This window comes from Trichosurus vulpecula, chromosome 9 (genome assembly GCF_011100635.1).
Source record: "Trichosurus vulpecula isolate mTriVul1 chromosome 9, mTriVul1.pri, whole genome shotgun sequence".
NCBI classification, from domain to species: domain Eukaryota; kingdom Metazoa; phylum Chordata; class Mammalia; order Diprotodontia; family Phalangeridae; genus Trichosurus; species Trichosurus vulpecula.
In genome coordinates this window covers 15,800,751-15,817,699 of record NC_050581.1, presented here as the reverse complement: position 1 = coordinate 15,817,699, position 16,949 = coordinate 15,800,751, and the positions used below count along the sequence as shown (strand labels likewise).

The following is a 16,949-nucleotide window of genomic DNA, read 5'->3' as shown; positions in this document are numbered from 1 at the left end:
AAATTATTAACTGTATATTTTCCTCCACCCTATTTTCCCCTGTTTATCTGTCTCTTTCTCTCCTTTCACCCTGTTTCTCCTCAAAAATGTTTTGCTTCTGACTACTGTTTCCTCCAATCTGCCCTCCCTTCTGTCAGGCCCCAACCCTGGCTACCTTCTTTAATCCCCTTCCCCTTTTACTTTTCTGTAGAATAAGACAGATTTCTATACCCAACTGGGTGTATAAGTTATTCCCTTTTTAAGACAATTCTGATGAGAGTATGGTTCAAGCACTGTCCACCACCTCCAGCTTCCCTTCCAACGTAAAGGATCTTTTGCACCTCTTTCTGTAATGTAATTTTGTTATAATTTTGTTACATTCTACCTCTTCATTTCCCCTTCTCCTAGTGCATTCCTCTTTCTCTCCTCTTAATTTTTATTTTTTTTTAGATATCATCCCATCATAGTCATTTCATACCTGTGCCCTCTAAGCTAGGTATACTCCCTCTAACTGTCCTAATAATGATAAAGCTCTAAGGAATTAGAAGTTACATCTTCCCATATATAAATGTAAACAGTTTAACCTTATTGAATCTCTTACGATTTCTTTCCTGTTTACCTTTTTATGCTCTTCTTGAGTCTTGTATTTCAAAATCAAATTTTCTTTCAGCTATGGTCTTTTTATCAAAAACACTTGAAAGTCCTCTATTTCATTAAATATCTATTTTTCCCCTAGAGTATTTTACTCAGTTTTGCTGGGTAGGTGATTCTTGGTTGTAATCCTAGCTCCTCTGCCTTCTGGAATATTATATTCCAAGCCCTCCAATCCTTTCATGTAAAAGCTGCTAAATCTTGTGTTATCCTGTATATATTTTTTCTGGCTCCTTATAATATTTTCTCCTTGACCTGGGAGCTCTGGAACTTAGCTATAATATTCCTGAGAGTTTTCCTTGATAATTTCTTGAAATAAGATGTGTAGGCTCTTTTTTTTTTGATCATGGCTTTCAGGTAGTGCAATAAATCTTAAATTATCTCTCCTAGATCTATTTTCCAGGTCAGTTGTTTTTCCCATGAAATATTTCATATTTTCTTCTATTTTTTCATTCTTTTGATTGTTTGTTTTTTGATGTCTCATGGAATCATTAGCTTCTACTTGCTCAATTCTATTCTTTTAAGGAATTGTTTCCTTCAGTGAGCTTTGTATCTCCTTTTCCATTTGGCCAATTTTACTTTTTAAGGAGTTATTTTCTTCAGTGAATTTCTGTGCCTCTTTTTGCATTTGGTCAATTCTGCTTTTTAAGTTCTTTTCTTCAACGGATTTTTGTAGCTCTTTTAGCACTTGGCCTATTCTGTTTTATAAGGTGTTTTTTCTTCAGTGGATTTTTATACCTCCTTTACCGAGCTGTTGACTCTTTTTTTCAAGATTCTCTTGCATAACTCATTTCTTTTCCCAATTTTTCCTCTACTTCACTCATTCAATTTTTAAAATCCTTTTTGAGCTCTTCCACAAATTCTTTTGGGGCCTGAGACCAATTTACATTTTTCTTTGACGCTTTGGATGTACCCATTTCCACTTTGTTGTTTCTTCTGAGTTTGTGTTTTGCTCTATGGTCAGATTCTTTTTTTTGTTGTTTGCTCATTTTTCTAACCTATTGTTTTTTAACTTTTAATTTTATATTAAAGTTGGGCTCTGCTCCCAGGATGGAGGGGCACTGTTTCAAGTTTTTCATGCTGCTATTTTCAGAGCTAGTTCTGGAGTAAGTTTTCAGTTCTTCCAGGGTTGTATTATCTAAGGAGAGATGTGATCACTGCTTTCCTGGCCTGTGTTCTGGTCTGTGAGTGACCATGAGCATTCTTTTCCACCCTAGAACTGTGACTATGGCACCTGTATCCCTTTGGCCACATGCTCTAGTGTGTTTGTCCTCCTCCTACTCCTCCTTGCCCCGGGACTGTGACATGAAACCACACATGGGCAATGTAACAGAGTCCTGCACCCAAGGCCAGCAAAGGGTCTGCTAAAATCTCTTTCTAACCAGTTGTCTGCTCCCTTCACAGCCTATCAACTGAAAGTTCAGGAAGTGGTTGCTGTAGATTCACTCTCCCCCAAGGCCTGCTGGTGGTTTGCCTGGGCACTGGACTGTGCTCCACTCTCAACCCAGTGAGAGACCTTTCCTGCCAACCTTCTAAGTTTTCTTGGGCTAGCAAATTGTTTCACCCTATCCTTTTGGTTTTGCTGCTCCAGAATTCATTTTGAGGCATTCTTTTAAAGTTGTTTGGAGGGAAATTTGGGAGAGCTCAGGTGAATCCCTGCCTTTACTCCACCATCTTCTAGTCCAACCATTCTGGAGAACAATTTGGAATTCAACCAAAGGGCTATAAAATTGTGCATACCCAGAAATATCACTACTAGGTCTATATCCCAAACAGATCAAAGAAAAGGGGAAAGGACCTATTTGTACAAAAATATTTATAGTAGCTCTTTTTGTAGCGACAGAGAATTGGAAATAAAGGGGATTGCCAGTGATTAGAAAACGGCTGAACAAGTTATGGTATATGATTGTGATGGAATACTATTGTGCTATAAGGGGCAGGTGGTTTCAGAAAACCTGGGAAGATTTGTATGAACTAATGCAAAGTGAAGTGCACAGAAGTAGGAGGACACTGGGCACAATAACAGCAACATTGTAAGAATGATTAACTGTGAAAGACTTAGTTACTCTGATCAATATAATGATCCAAGACAATTTCAAGGGACCCGTGATGAAAAATGCTATTTACCTCCAGAGAGACCTGATCAACTAAGTGCAGATTGTAACATATTTTTAACAATTTCTTTATTTTGTGTGTGTGTGTGTGTGTGTGTGTGTGTTTTCTTTTGTAACATGGCTAATAAGGAAATATGTTTTGCATGATTTCACATGTGTAATTAATTTCATATTGCTTACCTTCTCAAAGGGAAGGGAGGGAAGGAGAAAATTAGAACTCAAAATTTTTAAAAAATGAATGTTTTTTTTTATATACACAATCATGAAATAATGAAATAAATTTTAAAATCTATTTAAAAGAAAAAAAACTAAGACAGTAGGCTAATTTCATCCTGAGCCTTGGCTGGCAAAGTAGTAGATTTCCTGGATGGATAAGTCTCTGTACCCCAGAGTTGAACATCTTAGTGCCTAGGGAGTAGCTAAATGGTTGATGGGATTGAAATATATCTATACTTAGTACTATTACCATCCAGCGATTCAACGCTTGTGGTGAGTATGCTGAATAATTTCTTTCCCCAAACCCTGAAAGAATCTAGTCTCAAGAACTGATAGATCTCTCCTCCCTTCTGCTTAGATCAAAGACATCGGCTTATCTACTCATGCTCACAAAATCCAAATTCCATAAAATCTTCCCTGAATACTAGAGTCTGAACTGATTTTGCCCTTTTATCTGATAGTCAGTAAAATACATACTTTAACATTAGTTTCATGTATTTTCACTTCATCTTATAGCTAGCCTATCCACTACTTGAAGACAGAGATCAGTATACCCCACCAAGTGCTCAATAATCACTTGTGGATTGATTTAAGGATCCCAGGAAGAACTGAGGTGGACTCAAAAGTTCAGAATAATTCATTCTAAACCTACGTTGAGCCTACAACAGTCCAAAAGTCAATTCTAGAGTTCATGGGACTGAATACAATGCCTAGAGTCAGAAAGACTCAAGTTCAAATCCAGTCTCAGACACTTACTAGCTATGTGATCCCGGGCAAGTCACTTAACTTCTGTTTGCCTCAGTTTCCTCATATGTAAAATGTGGATAATAATACCACCTAACCTCTCAGGATTGTTGTAAGGATCAAATGAAATAATAACTGTAATCAAATAATGTATTAAAATTCTCTGTAAACTGTGTTACACAAATAAAAGTTACCATTATTTAATGGAATATTAGTTAGACTTTGTGCTCAGCCATGTCTTCTGTCAAATAACAGCAGAAATGAACTTTTTTTTCTTTGAAGCGCTTCTTTGCTTTTAAAAATTAAAATATTTCACTTTGCTGTAACAGGCCTTCTCAACAAGAACCAAATACCTCCCAAAACCTCATAGACACATAAAGCTTATTCTTAGAAAGACTAAATAGTGCAGTGGTTACCTAGTGGAATGAGTGGGACATATGGTACTTTATCACTTTTCTAGATCACTATTTTAATTTTCATAATTTGGTCCAACTTTAGGGCTAAATAAATGATCTTGGCTAATCTCTTGTGTTCCAATTTCTCTCTTGGTTAAGCGAGTATGATAGTAACTTCCCTAATGCCCAATGCTGACCATATTTATGGGCTACTCCAGGGCTGCCTTTGACGTTTATGTTGGGATTAGGCAGCAGTATGCTGGTAAATGTTTAACAAGTGGCTCTCCAGGGGAAAAAATTCATGCACAACAAATTTTTCTGAGTCTAGACAATCAGCAAAACAATAAATCAAGCTCTTATTTGTAACATTTGCTGACTTCTGAAATATAATTGCATATACTGAAAATTTAATAATTGTCTCTCAAAAGCCGTTTCAAACTAAACAAACCCCTGGGACCAGGAATATCCCATAAGTATCCTGGGATATCATCATGGGGTCCAGGCAATATTTCAATTTTTAAAAAATAAAGAAACATTGCGAAGAAAGAAAAAAAATCATTTCTGCCATTGTTGACAGAAGACACAACTAAGCACAAAGTCTAACCATTATTCCATAATGGTAATTTGGGCAGCACCAGGAACAGAGGCCAGACCAGGCCTCAGCAGCCTCAGCCTCCATGCCTAGCATTGCTGCCATCCAGGGACTTGCTGCTCATGGGGTACCACCGCTCACAGGGCTCAGGGTGAAGCAGCATAAGAGCCATAGCCTATTGGACAGTGGCCTCACTCATGTGGCTACCAAAACACTTTCCCAAAATCTAAGGCAGAAAGAGACTTTGTGTCATATCACATGCATGAACAGGAGTGAAACCCGGCAAGGAACAAAAACTAGTGGAGAAATGGGCTAGGCTGGAAGCTAGAGTGGACACAAAAATTTTTCCAGGAGGTGGGTCCAAAAGGAAACCAGCTCATCATAGAGTGAGCCGTTCTGGAGTTCCAGATAGCCAGGAGAAAGACACTAGAGCTACCCCCTCCAGCGCCTTAAGTCCTGAAAAAAAAAAAGGATTCCTACAAAGCCTTTTTTTTTTTCCCTTGTACCTTCATGAGAGCTGCTCAAAATCCCTTATCAGTGAGAGTGAATGAGCTTATTCAGCTTGAAAAGACTGGAGCCTCATAATGAAGATGCTTAAAAACTGCAGAGCAGGGGGTGGAGGCAAGATTGCAGCTTGAAAGCAGGGACTTGCATGAGCTCCCCGCCAGGGACCTCCAAAAACCTATAAAAAAAGGCTCTGAACAAATTCTAGAACTGCAGAACCCACAAAGTAGCAGAGGGAAGTAGGGCTCCAGCCCAGGACAGCCTGGATGGTGGTGGGGTGAGGTCTATCGTGAATGGAGCTGGGAGTGGAGAGGAGCAGAGCCCAGCATGGGCAGCAGCAGGACCTACCAGACTGGGAGCCAGGCGGAACAGGCCCTAGTGCCCTGAATCAGTGAGCTGTGGCAGTTACCAGACTACTCAACCCACAAACACCAAAGACAACAGAGAAGGTTAGTGGGAAAAGCTGCAGGGGACAGAGTGAAAGAAGGCGTTCGTGGTTCGGCCACCACCCTGGGTGTGGTGGAGGAGGTGCAGCTACAGAACTACAGCTGCAGTTGCTTCTGGCCTCAGGCCCACCTGGTGGGAGGAATTAAGTGGCAGGTCAGAGCAGGAGTGCAGAGCCTGTTTAAGATTTGCGTCAGGTCTGGGTTGGTGGTTCTTGGGGAAGGAGGAGTGCTGGTGTGGCAGAGCTGGCTGTATAGAAATAGCTCTGAAAACAACAGCGCAACCCCTCAAGCTTGGAACAAAGTACTCTTTACTCTACAAGCAGTCATACCCTGACGAAAAACTCAAGGGTCAAGTAAGTTGGCTGGGAAGATGGCCAGGCAGCAAAAACACACTCATATTCAGTCTCAGACTTTGGAATCTTTCTTTGGTGACAAAGAAGACCAAAACATACAGCCAGAAGAAGTCAACAAAGTCAAAGAGCCTACATCAAAAGCCTCCAAGAAAACCACGAACTGGTCTCAGGCCATGAAAGAGCTCAAAAAGGATTTGGAAAATCAAGTTAGAGCAGTAGAGGAGAAATTGGGAAAAGAAATGAGAAGGATGCGAGAAAACCATGAAAAACAAGTCAAGGACTTGCTAAAGGAGACCCAAAAAAAAAAAAAACTGAAAAAAATACTGAAGGAAACAACACCTTAAAAAATAGACTAACTGAAATGGCAAAAGAGCTCCAAAAAGCCAACGAGGAGAAGAATGCCTTGAAAGGCAGAATTAGACAAATGGAAAAGGAGGTCCAAAAGACCACTGAAGAAAACACTACCTTAAAAATTAGACTGGAGCAAATGGAAGCTAATGACTTGATGAGAAATCAAGATATTATCAAACAGAACCAAAGGAATGAAAAAGTGGAAGACAATGTGAAATATCTCATTGGATAAACCACTGACCTGGAAAATAGATCCAGGAGAGAGAATTTAAAAATTATCGGACTATCTGAAAGCCATAATCAAAAAAAGAGCCTAGATATCATCTTTCAAGAAATTATCAAGGAAAATTGCCCTGATAGTCTAGAGCCACAGGGCAAAATAGAAATTGAAAGAATCCACAGATCGCCTCCTCAAAAATATCCCCAAAAGAAAACTCCTAGGAATATTGTCACCAAATTCCAGAGCTCCCAGATCAAGGAGAAAATACTGCAAGCAGCCAGAAAGAAACAATTTGAGTATTGTGGAAACATAATCAGAATAACACAAGATCTAGCAGCTTCTACATTAAGGGATCAGAGGGCTTGGAGTATGATATTCCAGAGGTCAATGGAGCTAGGATTAAAACCAAGAATCACCTACCCAGGGAAGCTGAGTATCATGCTCCAAGGCAAAATATGGATTTTCAATAAAATAGAGGACTTACAAGCTTTCTCAGTGAAAAGACCAGAGCTGAATAGAAAATTTGACTTTCAAACACAAGAATCAAGAGAAGCATGAAAAGGTAAACAAGAAAGAGAAATCAGAAGGGACTTACTGAAGTTGAGCTGTTTTGTTTACATTCCTACATGAAAAGATGATGAGTATGATTCATGAGACCTCAGTATTAGGGTAGCTGAAGGAAATATGCATATATATATATATATATATGTGTGTGTGTGTGTGTGTGTGTGTATGTGTGTATATATATAAACATGTGTGTATGTATATATGTATGTGTGTATGTATATATATATATATGTATAGACAGAGGACACAGGGTTAGTTGAATATGAAGGGATGGTATCTAAAAAAATATTATCCAATTAAGGGATGAAAGAGGAATATATTGAGAGAAGGAGAAAGGGAGAGATAGAATGGGGTAAATTATCTTGCATAAAAAGTGGCAAGAAAAAGTAGTTCTGTAGGAAGGGAAGAGGGAGCAGGTGGGGGGGAATGAGTGAATCTTGCTCTCATTGGATCTGACCTGAGGAGGGAATACCATACACACTCAGTAGGGTATCTTACCCCACAGGAAAGAAGGAGGAAGAAGATAAAAAGGGGGGGATGATAGAAGGGAGGGCAGATAGGGGGAGGAGGTAATTAAAAACAAACACTTTCAAAAAGGGACAGGGTCAAGGGAGAAAATTCAATAAAGGGAGATAGGTTAGGAAGGAGCAAAATATAGTTAGTCTTTAACAACAGGAGTATTGTGTAAGGGTTTTACCTAATGATACACATGTGGCCTATGTTGAATTGCTTGCCTTCTTAGGGATGGTGGGTGGAGAGTGAAGAGGGGAGAGAATTTGGAACTCGAAGTTTTAAAAACAGATGTTCAAAAACAAAAAAAAAAGTTTTTGCATGTAACTAGGAAATAAGATACACAGGCAATGGGGAGTAGAAATTTATCTTGCCCTACAAGAAAGGAAGGGAAAAGGGGATGGGAGGGGAGTGGGGTGATAAGAAGGGAGGGCTGACTGGGGAACGGGGCAACCAGAATATATGCCATCTTGGAGTGGGTGGGAGGGTAGAAATGGGGAGAAAATTTGTAATTCAAACTCTTGTGAAAATCAATGCTGAAAACCAAATATATTAAATTAAAAAAAAAAAGATTGTAGAGCCTTCAGATGTCATCACCAGGGAGAGCAGATTAACAGTTCCAGGGGAGAAATGCAGTTTGCAGTAGAGAAAATGACAGAGGACCTTTTTAATCTCCAAGAAAGCTACTGAATTGATAGGTGAGAGAACGAAAGCTTTGAAGGCACTCAGAAATTCCTTAGAACTTCTGCCTTTTATAGTTCTTTTGAAGCTCATCTTGAGTATACCTCTCTGCTGGGCTTTGAGAGTTGATGCCCTTGTACAGTCATCTATAGTTAATATTCCTCTCTGCCAAGAGATATCACCATCCCTACAGAAGACTTTCTAAGACTGTCCTCATTGTGTCACTCTGCTCAAAATTCAAATTCTATCATCAATCCCTGCTGCTCCAGTGTACTTTGCTGTGGACCAATGGGACCTCCAGATCTTTCAACGTTTGGAAATTTGCAAGGTCAGTTAATAGATCAGCCTAGTGGTGAAGGACTCCATATTCAGGGGAAACTGATTGGAGTCAGAGCAAAGATGGTGGAGTAAAGCCAGGGATTCACTTGAGCTTCCCAAATTCTTCTCCTAACAACTTTTTAAAAGGATGGGGTGAAATAGTTTTCAAGCCCAAGGCAACTTAGAAGGTCAGTAGGAGAGGTCTGTCTCACTGGGATGAGAATGGAGTGTAGTCCAGCAAGCCAGCAGCAGGCCTTGGTGGTGGTGGTAGTGGTGACTGAATTGGCAGTGGCAACTTCTGAAGCTCTTAGCTGAGGAGTGGGGAACCCGCAGCCTTGAGGACACATGTGGCTCTCTAGGTCCTCAAATGCCCTCAAGTTTCCTACCCTGTCTTACCCCATAGATGCTAAGGGAGTCAGACAACTGGTCAGAAGGAAATTTCAGGGGATCCTTTATTGGCACTGGGTGCTGGACTCTGTTGCATTGCTTACATGTGGCTCCTGGTCACAGTCCCAGCATAATGGAGTAGCACTAGCACACTGGAATGTGCAGTTGCAGAGGAAAAAAAAAAACTCTGGTCAAAGTTCCAGAATGGAAAAGAGTGCTTGTGGTTGCTCACAGACCAGAGCACTGGCCAGTAAAGCAGTTACCACGTTTCTCTACAGATCATACCACATGAAAAACCTGAAGCTTGGGACAGTGTCCCCTCCGCCCAAGAAGAAGACTCCAACTTTAACAAAAAGTTAAAAGTCAAGAAATAGGCTGTAAAAATGAGCAAACAATAAAAAAGAGAACATGACCATGGGAAGTTACCATGGTGAAAGGCAAGACCAAAACATGAACTCAGAAGACAACAAAGTCAAAATAGCTACATGCAAAGACTCAAAGAAAAATGTGAATTGGTCTCAGGCCAAAAAAAAAAATTCTTGTAAAAGCTCAAAAAAGATTTTAAAAATCAAATAAGAGAGGTAGAGGAAAAACTGGGAGAAAAATGAGAGAAGTAAAACAAATCATGAAAAAAGAGGCAACAGCTTTGGTAAAGGAGTCACAGAAGAAATTGATTGTGAAGAGTTTGGAGGATAGGGGAGGGATAGAAGAAAAGGGAATCAAAGACAGAAGCAGAGAAGACACATCATAGCAGGCTCCTTATAGCACTCTTGGTGAAGGTGTGAATTGGTACAAATATTCTGGAAAGCAATTTGTAATTAGGCTATAAAAATAATTAAAATATTTATACCCCTTTAACCTGAGGGTTATATTGCTATTCTATATGTAAATTCATTGCAGCACTTTTTGTGAATGGCAAATATTTGGAAACAAAGTAGGTATTATCTTTTATGGAATGAATAAACTAAATTTAAACATCAAAGTAATAGAACATTACAATTCCATAAGAGATGGGAAATATTAAGAATTCCAAAAATATGGGAAAGATAAACTGATAAAAAAATCAAGTAAAAAGAACTTGTAAAACAATATGCATTAGAAATACAACAATGTAAAAGGAAAGAACAATAACATGAAACTGAATACTGGATAATTTTAATTATTGTTGAAAGAACTCAGGAAATATATACATATTTCACTGCCAAATTCCTACTCTAACCCTAACTACAAGGACATAACTATTCTGGGAAACAATCTGGAATTACTCAAGAAGAGTTACAAAATTATTTCTATCCACTAACCCAGAGATTCATCACTGATTTTATAGCCTAAGGGGATTGCTAACAACAAGAAATGTACACAAACGTTGAGTTGAGAGTTCTAGGCATAAGGAACAGCCAGTGAAAATTCATTCAATCATGAAATCAAATATTATGCTAGGAACTGCAAAGGAGGCCAGTGACACTAGATTGAAGAGTAAGAGGAGGGGTAAGTAAAGTGTAAGAGAACTGGAAAAGCAAAAACCTGATAGTTTATGAAGGGTTTAAGAAGCAGAAGATTTTATTGTTGGTAGTAATTGTTAGCCAGAGACACTGTTGTTAAGTGATTTGCTTAGGAACATTCAACTGTTTCATTTGATTACATTTTGTAAAAATCTTTTTTCATTTTAAAGAAAGATTGGTGTCTCCCACTAAGTACTTTATACTTAAGCGCTACTTTTTAAAAATGTATTGATTTATAGGACTTAAGAATTCTGATTAACACAATGACCAACCACGATTCCAGAGGAGTGATGGCAAGGAATACTTACCACCTCCTCACAGACAGAAAATGAATTACATATGCAGAATCAGATACTCATTTCCAAATATGGTCGATGTCCAAAAGTGTTTTATTTGACCTATGCACAATTGCTAAAGTTTGGTTTTTTCCCCCCAAGTAGGAGAAAAAAAAATGCTAGTAAAGTGAAAATAAATAAACAGGGGCAGCTAGGTGGTGCAGCACCAGCCCTGGAGTCAGGAGGACCTGAGTTCAAATTCTGCCTCAGACACTTGACACACTTACTAACTGTGTGACCTTGGGCAAGTCACTTAACCCCAATCGCCCTGCCTTCGCCCCCTGCATTAAATAAATAAATAAATAAACAGATAAAATAGGTAAGTGATGGTAACTTGAATTTATATAACAGTTTATAGAGTATTTTAATATATTATTTCATTTTGTCCTCTCAACTATACTGTGAAATGGGTAATTCAAACTTCATTATTCCCATTTTACAGAAGAGGAAATTGAAGTCTAGAAAACTAAAATGAGGAAACTGAAACCTAGAAAACAAATGATTTGCTCAAAATAACACATCTAGTGCAGAGGAAAAGTCAATCAACAAGCGTTTATTAAAGACTTACTAGGGGCCAAGCATGGAGCTAGGCACTGGGGATGCAAAGAAAGGCAAAAACATGGTTCCTGCCCTCAAGGAGCTCATATTCTAATGGGGAAGAAAAGCAGCAAACAATTCTGTACATAAAAGAAAACTACAAGGTAAGAGATATGTAATCTCAAAGCAAAGGCATTAGTAGTGAGGGGGAAAGGAGAAGAGATCAGGAAAGGCTTCTTACAGAAGTGGGGGAAGGTTTGAACTTTCAAAAAGCCAAGGAATCCAGGAAGTGGAGGTGAAGAGGGATAGTATTCCAGGCATGGGAAGGAGCCAGTGAAAAGGCATGTGGTTGGGAGACACCAAGTGCTGTGTGTAAGGTACAGCAAGGAGGACAGTGGCTTCATAGAGTACACAAGCGGAGTGCTGTATAAGACTGGAAAGGTAAGAGGAGGGCAATATGTGAAGGGCTTTAGAAGCCAAAAGGAGAATCTTATATTTGATTGTGGAGATAATCTGGGGCCATTAGAGATTATTACATGGGAATGGGGGCTATGATGTGGTCAGACCTATGCCTTGGGAAAATCACTTTGGGAGCTGAGTAGAAGAGAGACTGCAATGGGGAAAGAAAGAAGGCTATTGCAGTAGTTCAGGTGATGAGTGCCTGTACTAATCTTGGCCACAAATTGGATACATGGGTTGACTGAAAGTGAGAATGAGGAATCAAGCAGAGGAATGAGCCTGGGCTACTGGGAGTATTTTAGTACCTTAGACTATCACAGGGCTTGAGAAAAAAGGCAGAAAGATGATTTGGACATTTTGAGTTTGAGATGTCTACAGGATATCTGGTTCAAGAAGTCCAATAGGCATTCCGTGACATGAGACTGGAGGTGAAGAAAAACATTAGGATTGGATAAACAGATCTGAGAATGACCCATTAGAACTGACGAGATCATCAAGACAGACAGTTTAGAGGGAGAAGAGTACACAGGACAGAACACAGTGAGCATGCCCTAAAGAATGATGTAACAAAAGAGTCTAGGAAGCAGTGGTCTGGGAGAACCAATTGAGGGCAGTGTCAAAGAAACCTAGAGAAGAGAGTATCTTGGAGAATAGAACAACTGGCACTAACCAAGGCTACAATCATGGGAGACTGGATGAGTGCTAAAAAGGTTTGGAAGAGCTGCTGTAGTGAAGGGGATGGTGAATCAGAACTCAAACTCTAACTCCAAATCCAGTGTTCTTTTCATGCCATTTTGCCTCTAAAGAATTACCATATGACAGCTGCCTTCTCTCTACAATCATATAACTTCTTTTTTCCGGCCCTTTAGCCCAGCTACTCCTCAACTACTTAACACAGACACCTTGAATGGTCCCTGATTGATTCCCTTTGTCTTCCGAATTCCTTCCACTTATGAGTCAGATCCTGCCTTGCCCTCTCAGCCTATGCAGTTAGTGTCAATGAATACTCAACAACAATGGTGGTATATCACTTAGCACAGGGAATGTGGATCAAATGACAGGAAAGAATCTCTTAAACATGAGATGCAGTGTGATATAGCAGAATAAGAACAAGGTCAGAAGGACCCTGGGATCCTTTTGTTGATTATTTTCTATTTATCCTGTATGTAACTTGGTTGTATATAGTTATTCATCTCTCCTATTAGACTGTAATCTTCTTGAGGGCAGGGACTCTCTTTTTAGCTTTCTTTGAATTCCTGCCCACCTCTCCTCAGTCCCCCATACACCTCCAAAGTCTTAGCACAGTGCCTAGTTAAGAGATGCTTACTAAATATTTATGACTGGCTTACTTTACAACTTTACAAATAGTGTGACTGTGGATAAGTAACTTTAAACTCTGAACCTCAGTTTCTCCTTAGGTGCAAGTACTTGCATTACTTCCCTCAAAGGAACTGTGACAATCAATCACTATTGCTATTATTATCATTAGACCATTATTAGAAATACATCAAGGGAAAAAGCTGGCTATAACATTTATAGTAACTGTGGAAACACACTAACGAGTTCCTAATTTAGGTTGGCCACTAGCAAGCAGTGCAACCTGAGGTGCTTCTTTTTATCTTTCTGAACAGTTTTCGCAACTTTAAAAGTGAAGGTCTGGACCAGATGGTCTCTACCGCCATTCCCAAGTATCTCCTGCCATCCTCGGCGAGCCCCCCGCCCCAGGCTCTCGAAGTAGGAGCTCTTACAGAAACGTCAACAAACTAAAATCACGGAATAAACCACACCTCCAGATGCCCCTGGAAACCACCTGCCAAAGGCTGCAGGGCTTTAAGGCCAACGTGGCAGAACCAGCTATTAAGGCCTAAAGGGCCAGGTTTGTGCCCAAACAACCTAAAGGCCAGAGTTGGGCAAAGGGTGATTGACTGCAGATGAAGGGGAACAGCTATCTGGACGCCTGCGGGCAGGCGGCATCTCACCTTGCGAGAACCAGTCAGTCATGTAGAACAAGACATAAGTGGGGTCCAATATGTTCCTTATGTGGTCTCCGAAAAACTCCAGGTTTCTCTTCTCTTCTGCGGTCATGCTGTTGTCTCCCCTTTAGCACCCGAGGCAGCTCTACGGACAAAGGGAGAGGGTCTAAGCGCCCAATAATCCCGCAGGGAGAGCAAAGAGTGAACCAGGAAGTTCCCCCAGTGCTCAGACTCCTTTAAGTGACAGGGACGGGATACGGAGGGATCCGGGAGGGTCCAATCGCCCAGAACAAAGCAAGGGGGTTGTTCCCCTAAATCAGCTGATAGCAGGCGTCTCCCTGAGCTGGCAGGGAAGTTTATCAGGGAAAAAGAAAATCGAAACTGCAACTAACCTTGAAGAAATGAAACCTAGAATGGCTTGCTCAACAAGCGCCGAGTGGAAAAAAAAAAACAAACTTAAAAAGCATTTCAATCAGACAAGCATTTATTAAGCACCCGTTGTACGCTTAATAAGACAAAAACTTCCCCGTGTGACCTTGAACAAGGCGGCAGTTTAACCAGTCTCTTCTGTAAAATAAGAGGTTTGGAGGTAGGCTGTTTAAGCGTTAAAAAAATAAAAAATCAGTGTACAGTACCTGGCAAGTAGTAAGTACTTAACAAATGTTAGTTGGTTGATTAATTAGATGATTTCTAAGGTCCCTACTTGCTCTAGATCAAGGGTTCTTAACCTGGAGTCTGCTAACTCAGCTGTTTTTTTCACATTTTTATAACCATATTTCAATATAATTAATTTCCTTTGTATCTTACATATTTTATTTTATACATTTAAAGACGTTATGCTGAGAAGGGTTCATCACACTGCCAAAACGGTCCATGATACGATAATTAAGAGATCCTTTATACTCAGAAAAGGGTCAGGCCTTGTACTCAAAAGAAGGGGATTCAGGGAAGCCTTCATGAAAGAGGAAGCATTTGAGCTGAGCCTGGAAGACAAGGTTCTGAGAGATGGAGGCGAGATGAGAATATAGCTTTAAATGTTATGCTTTCCTTTCACCTGACATTTCTACCCTCCAACTTCCTGATAGGTTAGGCTTCCCCACCTCTCCAGGGTTTTTTTTTCTTGTTTCCTCCTTGAAGCACTTCTGTTCTCTGAAAGAATGTTTGATTCTCCACCATCCCTTGGAAAGTTGAGAGGTGTTCTTCACCTTCTTTCTGGAGACAGACTGATTCTACTTGTTAGTTACATAGCTATTTCTTGGCACTGGCAGAACCAACAGAATACTTTCTATGGAGGACATGGCTGAATTCTCCTTGCCCATTGGGGATTCTCAGATTTTTTCAATATTGTCAACTTACAGTGATGGCTAACACTAGCAGTGAATAGCCAGCCCAAGCTGTCATGAACATTCACCGAACACTGTATAGCTCCTGAGAAAAGTTTTATTGCCAAAAAAAAACAAAAAACTTCCTGATTTGCTATGGATGCTATTTAGCTGCAGATGATCAAAATTATCAGATTAGGCAAAGCTCTAGCACAAACCCACTGCCCATGACCTGAGTAAACTGTCCTGTCATCTCCCCCTTCTCAAACTTCCACTGAGAAATAACATGCTTATGAATGAACGAAAAGGCATCTATTAAGAACATATTGTCTCAAGTACAAGCTAATCAATCTAGAACAATCTAATTGGTAGAGGTGATACACATAGGAAGGTTCAGCTGCAGGGCAGATATGGAGAACAGAGTAACAAGACAAATGGTAAAGCCCAGAGGTCTTCTCATGATCAGTAGGACAGTAAAGTCTGCTCGTCCATCCTAGCAGAATTGTCGTTGGTGACTCCCAAATTGGTGTAAGTGTCCATGTCAGCCCTGGAACCATAAAGCTTGATTCATGGCTATCAGGATCATGTTAGCGGATGGGTATATTGGGGGAGGAATCCTGAAAGGGTGAGTTCTAAAGCTGCCATCTGCCCAGGTTCCATGAGTAACTAACATACTCAACCCTCTGGGCAAGTCAATTCAATTTAACAAGCACTAACACACCTACAATGTGCCAGACACTGTAAATCTAAAAAACCAAAAAAACCAATACCTTGCCTTCAAGTTTGCCTTCTACTGGAGTAGAGGTGAAGGGGACAACATGTACACGGGTAAGAAAATACCAAATATTTACAAAGTTTTACTTATATACAAAGTGGCAGGGGCTCATGGAAGAGCAGTGACAACCAGTAGCATCAAAGAAAAGCCTGTATAATAGGATTGTCACCTGATGGAAGAATGAAAGCAAGCTGGGGATTCCAAAAGGCAGAGATAAGGAAAGAAAACAGTCCAGGCATAAGGGACAGACTGTGCAAAGGCAAGAAGGCAGGAGACAGAATAAGTCAATAGAGATAGATGAATTTCATTTTAGTTAAAACATAAGTTTAGTAAAGATGGTAAGACGAAGTAAGGCTGGAAAGACAGGTTGAAAACAAGCTGTGAAGGGCTTTGGCTTTAATTGCCCAAAAGAGGAACTTAGGTTTTAACCTAGAAGTAGAGAGCTACTAAAGTAGAGGAGTTTGACATTGTAAAACATTTAGGAAGATCCTTTTGAAAAGCTGCATGGAAAATGGTAAAAAGAAACTGGAGAATGATACCAATTAGGAAAACATACAGGCAAGGTGATAAGGGCCTGAACTTGGGTGGTGGCCATATGAGGAGTCAGATGTGAGAGATCATGGAGGTAGAATCAGTAAGACTTGGCAACTGATTGGAGACGAATCATGAGGAAGGGTGACTCAAAGGTTGCAAGTCTGGGGAAAGCCAATAACAAAAATATGGAAATCGAAAAGTGTGTTTTGGTGTAAAAAGTTGTTTTTGACATGTTGAGAAATGTCTGTGGGTCATGTAAATGGAGGAGACCAGCAAATGTCTGTTGACTCTGGACTGGAGATGATAGGATATGAGGACAGGACAGACAGAAAAGTATGGGGGCTCATCTGCATTGAGACAATTGAACCCATTGCTCTTCTGCTTCTAGAAGCAGAGGCTCCCAAAGTGGGTGTTATTGCTCCCCCATGGATGCACTGGAACAATCCAGGGGGGCAGTAATAGCTGAAGGTGCAATTGGGGTGGC

At 40.2% G+C, this 16,949-nt stretch overlaps 1 protein-coding gene across 2 annotated transcripts in view; it reads right to left on the bottom strand.

Moving 5' to 3' along the window:
- The window catches only part of DDX58 (DExD/H-box helicase 58), a 76,484-nt gene extending 62,355 nt beyond the window's left edge, over nt 1–14,129 (bottom strand). For both annotated transcript variants that reach the window (XM_036738156.1, XM_036738157.1), the window contains exon 1: nt 13,841–14,129. In XM_036738156.1, coding sequence (XP_036594051.1) covers nt 13,841–13,946 — 106 coding nt within the window. In that variant the 5' untranslated portion in view covers nt 13,947–14,129. The remainder of the gene's footprint in view (nt 1–13,840) is intronic.
- Between the last annotated feature and the right edge of the window lie 2,820 nt (nt 14,130–16,949).